This window comes from Sapajus apella, unplaced genomic scaffold (genome assembly GCF_009761245.1).
Source record: "Sapajus apella isolate SASKATOON/1434 unplaced genomic scaffold, GSC_monkey_1.0 scaffold25, whole genome shotgun sequence".
In the NCBI taxonomy this organism is placed as follows: Eukaryota; Metazoa; Chordata; class Mammalia; order Primates; family Cebidae; genus Sapajus; species Sapajus apella.
Window position 1 is genome coordinate 5,070,869 of NW_022436965.1, and position 13,483 is coordinate 5,084,351.

The 13,483-nt window shown below is 35.4% G+C and overlaps 1 protein-coding gene across 6 annotated transcripts in view; it reads right to left on the reverse strand.

The window, feature by feature from the left end:
• The window catches only part of HMCN1 (hemicentin 1), a 528,603-nt gene that overhangs the window by 214,721 nt on the left and 300,399 nt on the right, over positions 1 to 13,483 (reverse strand). For 5 of the 6 annotated variants that reach the window (XM_032291619.1, XM_032291616.1, XM_032291617.1 and 2 more), the window contains exons 12-14: positions 4,530 to 4,671; positions 3,304 to 3,431; positions 1,033 to 1,146 (exon numbers count right to left, since the gene is read on the reverse strand). In XM_032291619.1, the coding sequence (XP_032147510.1) occupies positions 1,033 to 1,146; positions 3,304 to 3,431; positions 4,530 to 4,671 (384 nt within the window). Of the gene's footprint in view, positions 1 to 1,032; positions 1,147 to 3,303; positions 3,432 to 4,522; positions 4,672 to 13,483 lie in introns of those variants that run through there. The other variant, XM_032291620.1, reaches the window with a different exon arrangement.

The following is a 13,483-nucleotide window of genomic DNA, read 5'->3' on the forward strand; positions in this document are numbered from 1 at the left end:
AAATCTTTCAGCATGGAAAACCAGGAAAATGGCATTACTTCCTAGTTTCCACCTTGCTTTTGATTCATATTATTTAAAACTATTTATTTTCTACACAAAGCCTTTCTTTTTCACCTCATGTTCCCGAAGAGTTTGAACTTGAGGTGAATTCCTAATTTTGTGATTATGACATCAACCTGTTGCCATGGAAATGTTTGTGATTCAACAAACAGAATCATAACAATAGTGCTTTGTACTATTTAACACTTTTCATCTGACGATTAAAAAGTATTTTGCAAACAGCATCTCAGTAATCCTAGCAACCTCTTGGTTAGAGTGTCTGCAAATTTTTTTTTTCTTTTTCCCATAATTGGAAGAACTGAAACAGAAGCAGAAGCAGGGCTTTTTACATAGATATCTACTGTCAGCATCTGCGCCTGAGCCAGGATCCAAGCATATTCTCACCAAGGTCAACTGGCATCTAACTGTTATTTTATTATGGAATCACAGAGGTATAACCTTTATGTTACAAATACAGAAAGATAATTTCTATAGTTGAGATAAGCATTTACCATGTATGATGAAGCTGACCAATAAATACATTTGTCTTTCAACTATCTACAAGCTTCAATATGTATTTTTATTTGAACACTTTGTAGAAAGTATCCTTGTGAATCCAGAAAACTTTTTAATAGTGAGAGCCATCATCTCTAAGAAAACTGAACTAAAATCAGTGGAGCTATTTTAAACGTTAACATAGTATTCTTGGATAATTTTCTTCAGCAAACAATCCTAAACTAACAAAGAGAATGTTCAGCTGGATTAGCAAAGCAAGCTTTTCCTGCTTTGATTTTCACAGTCCTGTAATCCATACCAGATGTCAAATCCTGAAATTCGGAGTTGAGAATTTTGAACTATTGTCTCCAGTGAGATCATAAACACATTTTATGGGGCTGCTAAGTCACACACCAAAACAAATTTTTAACAAATCATTTTTTAAAAAAAGAAAACAAAACGAAGTGAACCAGACACAAACATACTGAAGAAACGTACCTTTGAACCATTTAACTTGAGGTGGAGGAATACCAGAAGTTCTGCATTCCATAATGGTTATATCCCCAAGGGCAACCAAGAGCTCACTCTGAACTACCCTCAACTTAGGGGCTTCTGCAAAAAACAAACACACAAACAGTCAACATTTAGCACAAGACCACATGGATTTTGTTTAGTTTACTAAATGAACCAATTAAAAATCTATCAGAATTTATGTGCTTGTAGTCATTTCAACATTTATAAACAGAAAGAAACTTACAATGCACATGCACATAGATGTATGTGATAGAAATATCACTTATCAAGGTCAAAAAAAGGACACCAAGAAAAAAAATGACTAAAACAAAAAATAATTATGATTTAAAAAGTCCAAAAAATTTAGAAAACTAATTAAAAGTTCTTTATGAAAAAGTTACGTAAGGAAAGAAAAATCATAGAAATCAGAATACATCTTATAGAAACAATACTAAAAGAGCAGAGAGAGGAGTAATTCTAAGAAAATATAGTCAAAATAGAGGCAATGGGAAGACTGACAGCTAAATTAAGACTTGAGGATAATACAACTGCAGATGAATTTGTTAACAGTTTCGACGTCATTTTAAGGATATTCGTGTCGAACTACAGGGAGCTATTTGTAGTCCAGGCCTAAAATTTGTGTTTATAAAAAGTAGAGTCTCCTGGTTTTGACCCCTTCTATTCCCTGCGATGCTAAACATAGACATTCTCTAAATTTCTGTCCTTCGCTCTGTTTACTTCACCGGTTTGCCCAAAGGTTCAGTTTACTCACACATTTTGTCTTGACGAGGTATTTTAGGACTTCCTAACTTCAGTTGAGGTATTTTTAAACAAAGCTAAGTTAACCTCTCACAGATGATTCCCACTGCTTTCAAAATTCCATAGAATCTCTTTCAAAAATCATAAATGGTTGCATAGCTTTTTTTTTTTTTACCCTTACCCTCCATTAACACTTCCTCACTTATCACAAGGTATAGAGCTTCGCTGAAAGCCCTAAACACAAGACTTTTACTCTCCTATCTTCTTTGCCTTTCCTAAAGCTATTTCCTCTCTGCAAAATGCTTTTTGCCACAACTCTTCAAATCCCACTCATTCCTCCAGACTGAGCCTAAATCCTGTCTCCTTTGAGAAATCTTTGCTAATTCCTGTCTAAATTAATCTTCCCCTCTGCCAACCTCCGACTGTAGTACTTGTCTGCCTGCCTTGTTATAGTCCCATATGTATCCACCCCCATTATGTAAATTCTTGAAAAGTAAATGCTACATGACATACATTTTTTCAGTTTTACACTCCACAGTCTCCGGCACAGCATTTTGCATACTGCATCTCTCAAGGTGCTTAGTAAGTTAAAATAAATGTGTTTAATATTATGGCTTCTATCTGAATGAACCAAAAGTTGTTTTCACAATGGAATGTAGAATTCTGTTTCATTCACTTGTTCCACATTCCCAACTGTTTTTCCCTCTATACCTGGGTATTCTGTGAACATTTTTGATTCAATTTTCCAAATCTGAGCCCACTTTCCCTTCTAAAGGTATTCACCATGTCCCTTCTTCATTTCTATAAATGAGACCACTTCTTTCCAGGCTCTCAGTTCAATGCTTGTGACATTTTTGTTCTCTCCCTCACCTATACCTTCAAGTACAATTTTCTATCTTTATTATCTCTTTTGAATCCCTTCTTCTCTACTGACAGTTTCATTATCTTACTATGAATGAGGCTGAATAAGAATGAATGAAAGTGTGGATTGCTAGCCATTGATAATATACAATTTATAACCTGGATCTGAGTATATGATACCTTTATCCTTTATTTGACCAAGAAAGACAAAATTAAATAGAAATATTCCATAGAATAATTTTTATGAAGTACACTTTTAATAAATGTTTAAGTTTGAAGGGGGAAACTGAAGATAAAAAGTAAAAATTATATACAGTTTTGAATATAAGTAGAAATTATAAAATGTAAGTTAAGCTACGAAGGATATAGAATTTATTAATTTGAAAGTAAAATATTGCAGAGAACAGATGAACAGATTACTCCACAACCTGGAAACTTCCTTGATTTCTGTTAACTAATGAAGCTTTTCACTGTATCAACTTTTAACTTAAATTAGTTATAATATTTGCTTTAATCAGTGTGTGAAATGAATAAATTATATGTATACCTTATTATTAATTTTCAAAAAGATACTTTTGCATTGCTTGATGTGATATTCATCCTATTTTAATTGTTTTTTAAACTGATTATACTTGCCAATGTATCTGAGAGTAGAATTCTGTTTATCTGTTCCAGCTGAATTACTTGCCAGGCAACCATAGATCCCTGCATCTTTGGGACCTGCATTTTTGATAAATAAGGTACCATCTGAAGTCATCCTATACCTATGAATAAAAAACAAAAAGAATATAAAATTGAAAATTCCATAATAGTAATATCAAGCTAATATAGTGTTTTCCTTTAAAATATTTTCAAACGTTTTAGAGTTACATTTTTGGTTGCAGAAATGCTTATCGTCATTATTTTACAAGCAGAAATGCAATAATAATAATAATAATAGATATCGTGTATCCAGTATTGGCTACGTGCCAGCCACTGCTTTAGAAACTTTACATTTATTTACATTTAAAATTTGCCTAACACCCTAATGAGTTAAATACTATTCATATCTCTGTTTTACAGGTGAACAAAGAGGTAACATAACTCACCCAAAGCCGTTGTTAGAAAATGGAAGAACTGGAATTTGTACCCAGGCAATCTTGCTCCATGTGGTGAACTGCTATACTAAACTATTCTTCAAATTGAACACCTTAGAGATGTAATGTCACATGGGACACAGAGTCAGTGATGATCTAGGAATAGAATCTGGCTCAACTTGCCAGATCATACCTATGACCTCTTCACTGCCAAACCCTGAATTGGAAGCCCCATGGCTGGATACTTTGTTGTTTCTATTCCATGTGTTTATCATGCTCTAGGAGCATGAAGGGATTCAATGCCGTTAAAAAGCATCCAGGAGAATAAAATATTTCCCACTGTAGTTTGGCAAAAGTGAAAGTAATTACAATGTCTGCACACTTTAATTAGAGCTACTGGTCTGTTCTTGGCCTCTCTTCTATTAAATCCAGGACAATGTCTTTAATTGATTTGTTAAAACTATATGTTATTCCACCTCACAGAAAGTTTATTATTCTCATTTTAATTACTCAAGGTAAACTAATTGTCTTGGTGCCATGTTTGCAACTCAAAGTATTGGGCAGCACTTGGTCCCAACTGTTGAATTCAAGACTTAATAACCTCAAACTTTATAAAGTCATCATTTATATTATTTTGACAATCATAGCCTGTTTAGAAAACGTAAAGCTATCTATTTTGGTCAAACCTCCCTTAATATTAAGGATTTGGTCATATTAGTTTGGTCTAGAAGTCTCATCAATTTTTCTCACTCAATAAAAACAACGAACATGATACAAACCCAGTACCTGTGTGAACCCACAATAAACATATCATTAACGGTCCAGGCGATCTTTGGTTTGGGATAACCTGTTGCAGAACACATGATGGAGACCTCAGACCCTCCTGTGAAAGACTGATTCCTGGGCATCACAGTGACCTTGGGTGGCTCTGCAAATAAAAATATATGTATGTAGAAAAATGCCAATTTATCTTGACATTAGAAGCTTCCTATGTTAGCAGATTTGTAGGTTTCTCACCACCACACCTTTATTGCCTTCCTTTATGAATGACCCCCATCATGGATATGGCAGGAAAGAAACCAATGGTAATGAAAACAAGGGAAATAAACTCTCTTTGAAAGTTAAATGAATTTGATCCCAATGTTATATTTCTGTGTTTCTGCTGGTTACCATGAATCCCCTTGTGGCTTGCTTCCACCAGCTGACCTCCAGTTTATGCCACTAATTTGACACTTCCCTAAAAACCTGTTCCTATAAACAGGCAAAGTCTCTAGGTAGAGCTTTGGCTCTTTCCAGACAACGAATGTAGGTTTGGAGCCACGGCTTTTCCTGACTATGCTGTCTGCTTTGTTCGAACTGATCTTTCTCTTTTTGTTTATTTGATCATAAACTTGTTAAGGTCAGAAACCATGTACTCACATTATTCCATATTCTATTATATTCTATAGCATTTAACATCCCTTGCATAGCATATAGTGGCTTGTATATAAAAGATACAAAACTTTTGATGGAATGCAGTTTCCTAAACTACAATCTGGCTCTGAATTGTAATGTCTGCCAGTCCCTCCCAAGACCCTGCTATACTGCTCATTTGACCCATGTCCGTGCATCCACACACAGGACCTCAACTTAACAAAAAATATCAGTTATTGAAACTTTCTCTTTCATTACACTTCTATGGCAGGAAAAAGACTTTTGAAAATGAAACACTAAATCAGGAGTTTATCACAAAAAATTCACAACTCTCTGAGATAATTCTGGGATGTTGATATATTTGTTTTAATCAATTACATGTTTTACATCTATATTACTACACAATAAGAATTAATCTTCAAAGAAGGCACCATCAAAGAGATATTAAGTAACTCCTAATGTAAATATCTGCCACTCCATAAACAAAAATAATTTCCACCATGTTTGAAACAGATTTCATGAATATTAACAGAAATAAATACATTCATTCAATAACATCTGTTTTTTGCACAATTATTATGTGCCAGGTACTGTGCTGACTTGCAGGGACACATGGATAAACCTAACAGGCATGCTGTCTGCTTTCCATTTAATTTGGTTTTTACTATAAATAAAATTGAGAAATTCAATTAGCCAGTTAGATGTGGATCTCTTTATGATGTATCTTTCCTGTAAGTTAGTCTGCAAATTGTGGCTTAGTTTCGCTGAGAAAACATTAGCTTGGTGAATCTCTATACATGTGAAAGAGATACAGATGGTACTGCTGGGCGGCAGCAGCTACACAACTGAAGGAAGCTAATCAGTGTCTAATTGCTAGCATCTTACAATTGACCCCTCCCCTTTTTTCCTGTTTACATTGTGTTCTTCAAATTATGATCTAGTCTTTGAAGTTAATGTTTAAAGGATTTTTTCCGGTCCATGAACTTGGTTGATAGCCTCGTTATTCCATGGATTCTTGTTGGTGAACATAGGGCTAGAGAAATGTGTGAGGTCAAGGGCAGACTGAATATGGCCAGTAAGTTCAAATTGCAATTCCATCTGGAGTCCATCAATTCTGAAATTCTGAAGGACTACACATGCTGTAGGGATGCTGCAGATAATTTTCAGGGAATTGGGTGGGTGGGGGAGAATGAACAGTTCTTTCTGCTTGGAATTTATTGAAACACACATTTACTCAGTCCCATCCTCCTAAAATAAAATGCTTCTCATGTCTAGCTATCGACATGGAATTGCTGCAAAGATTCAAGCAACTCTCAGAATTTTTGTCCAAACTTGGTGCCTTCAATGTAGTCTGCCAGAAATGGCCTGGCATCTCTCCCAGCAAAAATCCCACTGGTAGGCTCTATAGTTCAGATATCAAAGTAAAAATGAGTTAGTTACCCAAACCAGAATGCTGAGAGCTAAGAGGTCATTGAGCAAATACAGTCTGGATATAGGGTGCTGCTCAGGGTCATGAAATAAGTCTGGGTGCAATACACAGATGGGATGACGTCATCCCACAGGAGGTGAGAAATTTACCATTCCCTTAGAAAGAATATTCCTGCTGATGATAAGATACTTAGAAAGAACATGAACAGATACAGAGAATCCAAATTAGATTTCCGTTAAGTAACAGTTGAATAAAAATGGCCAAAATGAATTAGCCTTTACTTAATCAGGTTAAATAATAGTATAATAGATCTCACTTTAGTTATTTCAACTGTTAATTTTTTAATTCCTAGAAAAAACTCATTTTAATGAAGTAGTTTCAACAGAGCAAGAACAAGGAATTGAAGAACCACAGTTCAACTCCATCAATAAAGTAACATCATTTGCCAACTAACAAACTGAATCTACATCTCTTTATTTACAATGTAAAATCCTGCCCTGATAGGAAAAAAAAAAAAATAGTACTAATGTTGGATTTAGAAGTCTGGAGTTCAGCTGGCCCTGGTGGCTCACGCCTGTAATCCCGGCACTTTGAGAAGCCGAGGCAGGTGGATCATGAGGTCAGGGGATGGACAGCATCTTGGCTAATACAGTGAAACCCTGTCTCTACTAAAAATATAAAAAATTAGCTGGGTGTGGTGGCACGCGCCTGTAGTCCCAGCTATTTGGGAGGCTGAGGCAAGAGAATCGTTGGAACCTGGGAGGCAGAGGTTGGAGTGTGCCAGACTGCATTCCAGCCTGAGTGACAGAGCAAGACTCTGTGTCCCAAAAAAAAAAAAAGTCCGGAATTGAATTTTGGAGACAAGTAATCCATTTTTCCTTGAGATTTTTCAGTCTTGTATCACCACCATCATCACTATCACCACCTTGAGCAACCAACACCACCATCATCCAGAACAACTCGATTTTTGCTAGCCAAAGTGATGTGAACATAGCACTCCATCAGGTGGCAAGGTATTAATTTGCTTTTTATTTTTTAATTATAACAAAATCAAAATACATGTTTTTCCTATCAATAATTTAGAAGAATTAAATATAAATATAAAATAAAAACCAACACTACTTTAAGAATTAGGTATGTTAATCCACTCTTAGTGGTAAGACTAACAAAAGTGTAAGTGGCCATGAAAAGAGCCATCTCATTGCCTACAAAGACTAGGGAAGAAAAAAATCTCACCCAACTCTCTTGGAAACTGCCAATGCTATATGGGAGCTCAGGAGGCATATTTCCTGTCAGCTGGGTCTGATTTGTTGCTCGTAAGCTTCTGGTAGGAAATTTCTCAGGAAGAATGCCTAAGGACTTTTTCTTCAAGGTTATTTAATTACCACCAACAAATTAATTAGATAATGCAAATTATTTAATTACCTAAGCTACAATTAGCAATAGTTAGCACCACTGGTATATTTTAGAGTACTTGGGCAAATTTCTGTGTTTTCCTTTTTCCAGCCAGCAAACATTTACTGAGTACCGACTGTTTCAGACACTTTATGCCTTCAAAGATCTCACAGATACTGTAAATAAAGTACATTATATAAAATTAGGAACTAAATCTCTTTCTAGTAGTCAGTTCATTGAAATAGGAAAGTGGTGCCTTCCTTCCATCAGTGCCTATTATGTGTCAGGTATCTAACTCTAGACCCATCATATGTTTTCTACAATAACACTATGAAGTGTTACTGTCATTTTACGGATAAAGAAACTATGGCTCAAAATGGTTAAATAATTTGCCCAGTCACTCAAAGGTGGAGTTGGGATTCAAATGCAGACATTGCTGGCTCCATGGTGTCTGTCTATACTTTAACGGGATAATAACGGTACCTACCCTCATAACGTTATTATGAACTAGCTAGGTTAATATACATAAAACACTTAAGAGAATGCCTGGCATGTAGTAGTCACGATGTAGCTTTTGCTATTATTATTAGTATTCCACTATATAGCAAAGTATGACAAAATAAAGTACTGCAGTATTTAAAATACATCTGTGTATATGTACTATCTAGACATTTACAAATGAAATTTGATCACCACAATCCTCATGCTTGCCTATTCCATTTAGATTATATACCCTATTTAAGGCTTGGCGCGGTGGCCCATGCCTGTAATCCCAGAATTTTGGGAGGCCAAGTGGGGGAGGATTGCTTGAACCCAGGAGTTCAAGACCAGTCTGGGCAACATGGGGAAAACCTGTCTCTACTAAAATAGAAAAATTAGCCTGGTGTGCTGGTGCATGCCTCTAGTCCCAGCTACTACTTGGGAGGCTGAGGTGGGAGGATCATCTGATCCCAGGAGGCAGAGGTTGCAGTGAGCCAAGATCGTACCACTGCACTCTACCCTGAGTGTGAATGAGACCCTGCCTCAAAAAAAAAAAAAAAAAAAGATTATATATCCTATTTATAAACAATACTTGTTATATCTCATTATATCTCATTTAATTCTTCTGAAATCTGAAATATTTCTAGATACTTAAAATTTACTAGAAATTTCAATAAAATAGATAAAATTAGATTTTTCCCCTCTGTTTTATGGATGGAAAAAAAGTATGCTACTCATCATGTCACATGGCACATGTTAAAAAGAGTTATGATGATATAAGAGCATGTGGTTATAATATTTTCATACTTAGTGAGGTCATTCTGGTCATTAAACACTGAACTGACTTCATCAATCATCTTGAGAAATATTTCCTTTTTTATTGCAATATTCCCTTTGGTGACATGGACTAATTAATGACAGACATTCACCCTTCCCTGATACCACAGAAGACAAATTAATACTTCTAATTTTCATATAGAAATAACATCAAGGAGAACAGGAGGCTTTGTCTGACACTTTGATTTCCATGTCACAGCATGTGATTAGGAAGGAGATGTCAGCTACACACTGAATATGCTCAGACTGAACCAGGACTTCTGGGTTGGTCTCCAGCCTTAAAAATCCTCCTCATAAGGGAACAACTAGTGGAATCAACGGAAAACTATTTTTGTTGTTAGATAAACAGGAAAACAGTCTTAAAACAAATCTTAAACTCCTACCATGTACATAAATACTTACCCTTCTCTCCCACACTTATTTAATCTTTACTCAGAAGCAGTATAAGCATTTGAAAATTAAGCAGCCACTGTATCAAATTAACAGTGACAAATTGCTTTAGCTTATTTTGTAAAATTTTGCAAAAATCACTCACATGATTTTGTTTCTAAATTGGGGTGAAATAATATAAATAATACTTTAAAAATAACAACTACAAATTTTTTATGAGATAATTACCAGATTTTGTTATAAAATATGGTTTTAAATGCAAGCAGTAGTATGCTGGCTCTTGCTACAACTGGAAAAGAAAGTACTTACATAATGAAATTTCAAACTGCTGATGTGATTCAAATAACCCATTGAAGTTAATATGGAAACATGATAGATAAGGGTGGTGACCAAGACTTCCCTATGGTGTTATTGTTACATTGAGGTTTATCCAGCAACTAAGGAATTACACATCTACTGGGTACAATTATGTTTTTTCCTTCTGTGCAAGGCACTACAGGTTTATAAAATGACAAAGTGGTATTGTGAAATATATATTTTGTCTTTGTCCCATTTCTTGACATACAGCTACTAAAATCCTTGGAATCTTGGTAGTGATAAGCTTTTTTTGCATGCTAGTAAGATGATTGGTGACTGGGGGTACCCAGATGGCTTCAGGATGGGGCTAATCACCAGAAAGACCAAGGCAGGATGGAACTTTCAACCCCAACCCCAAAATCTAGGGAAGGGAGAGGAGCTGAAGGCAGAGTTGATCGCTGAGGGCCAAAGATGTAATCAATCATGTCTACAGATTGACAGCTCCATAAAAACCCAAAACAAAAACACCCCAGGGTTCTGAGAGCTTCCAAAATAGCAAAACATGCAGAGAATAGCTGAACACATAGGTTCCTGGAGGATAGTGTGAAGTTCTAGGCCACTTCTACTACACCTCACCCTATGGCTGTTCATCTGTATCCTTTGTAATGTCCTTTATAATAAATGAGTAAATGTAAGTAAAATGTGTCTGTAGGTTCTGACAGTCTAGCAAATTAATCCAACTCTAGGAGGGGGTTGTAGGAACCCTGATTTATAGCCAGTCAGAAGCACAGTTCACAAGCTACAGCTTGCAACTGACGTCTGTAGTGGGTGGACCATCTTGAAGGACTGAACCTTCAACCTGTGGGATCTGACACTATCTTTAGGTAGTTTCAGAAATAAATTGGAGGATCACCCAGCTGGTGTCTGCTGAAGAACTGCTTGGTATATGAGGAGGGAAAAAAATCCCACATATCTGATCTCAGAAGTAAAGATTGGTATATAGAGAGGGAAAAATACACTTTGACTTTTCCCATATCTCCAATAGGCAATAAGTATCTCACAGTATATGTAATATGATTGAGAAAAAAAAAAAAAAACACTAAACACGTGAAACTAATCATGATTAAGTACAAAATTGAGTGGCAAAAAATAAGTTCTAGAGGATATCAGAACAAAGAGACCAATATCCAAAAGGCAGTGGTTTATGAGATGCTTCACATTATAGGTAGAATGTAGATAGGGATAATAGAACTAGAACGAAAATGACAACATTTGGAGGCAGTGAAAATGCCTCGTGACTCAAGTAATGGAAACTGGAGTTGGGACAAATCATGGAAGGATGAAAAGTAATGAAACAAGGGCTAGGGTCAAAGCAGTAGAAACAGGAGTCGTTTGAAGGTGTAATGAACACGGAGCCTGGTAGAGAAAATGTTCAGTTGCCATCAAAAATTCAGTTCTGGCAACCGAAGACAGGGTAAGAGAAACACCTATCCATTCTTTTGAGAAATTCCTTCCTGAGAGAATTCAAAACTCATAGACAGATATCCAAAATTATCTGCCTAACAGTAGTATGACATATAAAATTTGCAGGATGAGTAATACATTATGATATGAAAGAATTAATCTGATAATTTCTCTACCTATAATTCAGAATTAGTTACAACATAGACGCTTAAAATTAGTAGCAAGCTCAAATATTCAGTTACCCATGTTAAGGAAACATGCATAAAGAAAAGATGCATGGCTACCTTATTAGGATACATAGTATTCACATATTGAAAGGAAACATTTTTATTTCTTTTTTTCTCTATGTATTGCTTTATGAGGATACAATTCAGGATTAAACGTTAAGAGAATTGTGTAGTTTGTGCACAGGGGAGCATAAGTTTTATTCTGGGGTAATTAGAAAAGCACAAACATGTTTTCAATGAATGAACAGTTAAAACAATATTTAGGGAAAATTCGCTTGGTTGCCCAATGGAAGATGGATTGGAATAGGGGATCAAAGCTAAAAGAAAGGACACCTATAAAAGGAGGATTCTAATAGTTGGATGAGAGTGGTATCAGTGACTATGAGGAGGAAAGGAGTGATATGAGAGACAGTGAAATACTGACCTAAACATGCATAGAAAAAGGTGGAGAGACCCTGACCTAAAAATACTATTACATGAGAGATAGATCCCCTGAACTGTAAATTTTACATTTGCTCATTTACACTGATCCCTATCAGCAATACCAAGCACCCACCGATTCAAGCATCAGTCCAAAGAAAACATCTCCCATTATGGACATACATGTCCCTAAATAAAGAGGGCACAGGAAATTCAATTCTTAAAACATTAATACATTGTTATGTGTGGTCTGGGAAAAAGAGAAGAGAGAGAGAGGAGTAAGGTATGATTACTGAAAAGAGACCTTAAATGCTCAGACTCCTAGTCCACTGATCTTTCATTACTCCAAGAAGCAATTAAATTAACAGAATCGGCAACCTAAGAATTTTTGTCTTGATAGCTGTCAGTATTTTTTTTAAGTGAGGCCATACATTTTTAGATGTTTTTATTTTCCCTCCAAAAAAATTTGTGCTCAAAAGGAATGTAGAGGGTCAACAATTTGTTGATTGCTGTTGTTTAAAAAGGCATTACCTTTTGGAAGAAAGCATCTCACAGCTGCCTATTTATCTCTGTGATAATTCTCAAGTTTCTCTCAATGTTCCTAGTGATACGTTTTTGCACTAAGTAATTGATAGTACTCAGGAGAAGAAAGATACTCCATTAATTAATATTTACTGTTTTTTTTTTCTTGAGTTCTCACAATGAAACCTAAGTACTCTAAGTTGGAGATAGTTAAAACCCACATTCAACCAAACCACCAAATTGATTTCTGTTTCTGAAAACACAATAGGAACTGTTGTTATGTTCACAAATATATTTTTCATTATGGGTAATATATTACTGAAAATATTCAATTATCTAATATCAAGTAAAGCTTGATGAGAAATTGAAAGAGAATTTAATTACTGAAACTAATTTCTATTGAATTATATAGCCTGTAAATGTATTGTAGAGAATCTCTGATACTTCTAAGCATCTATATTTCCTATAGAAAAAGCTAACTTCAAAAAGTTACATAATGACTATCATTGAGCCTGCTGAGAATTGTAATTAGGAGCTCTCTCCTATCCTAACAATGTGCCTACTTATTTAGGTCAATCAGCTTATTTAAAACATTGACATTGTCTTCAAATGCATTTCCATTTCTGATTAGGGAGGTAAGTTCAGCAAGTTCTGGTACTAACTTTTCCACATGAAACTAGCACAATGAGAAATGCAAAAATCTCACTAAGAACGATTTACAATGGACAAATGTGCTTGTTCACATGACTTTTCCATAATTTTCAACTAGTGTAAATGGGAATAAATACATTTAAACATTTTTAACTTTTCACATGCCTACTAAAGAGTTCCTCATAAGTGGCCAGAGATTTCTTAAAAAGAGAAAA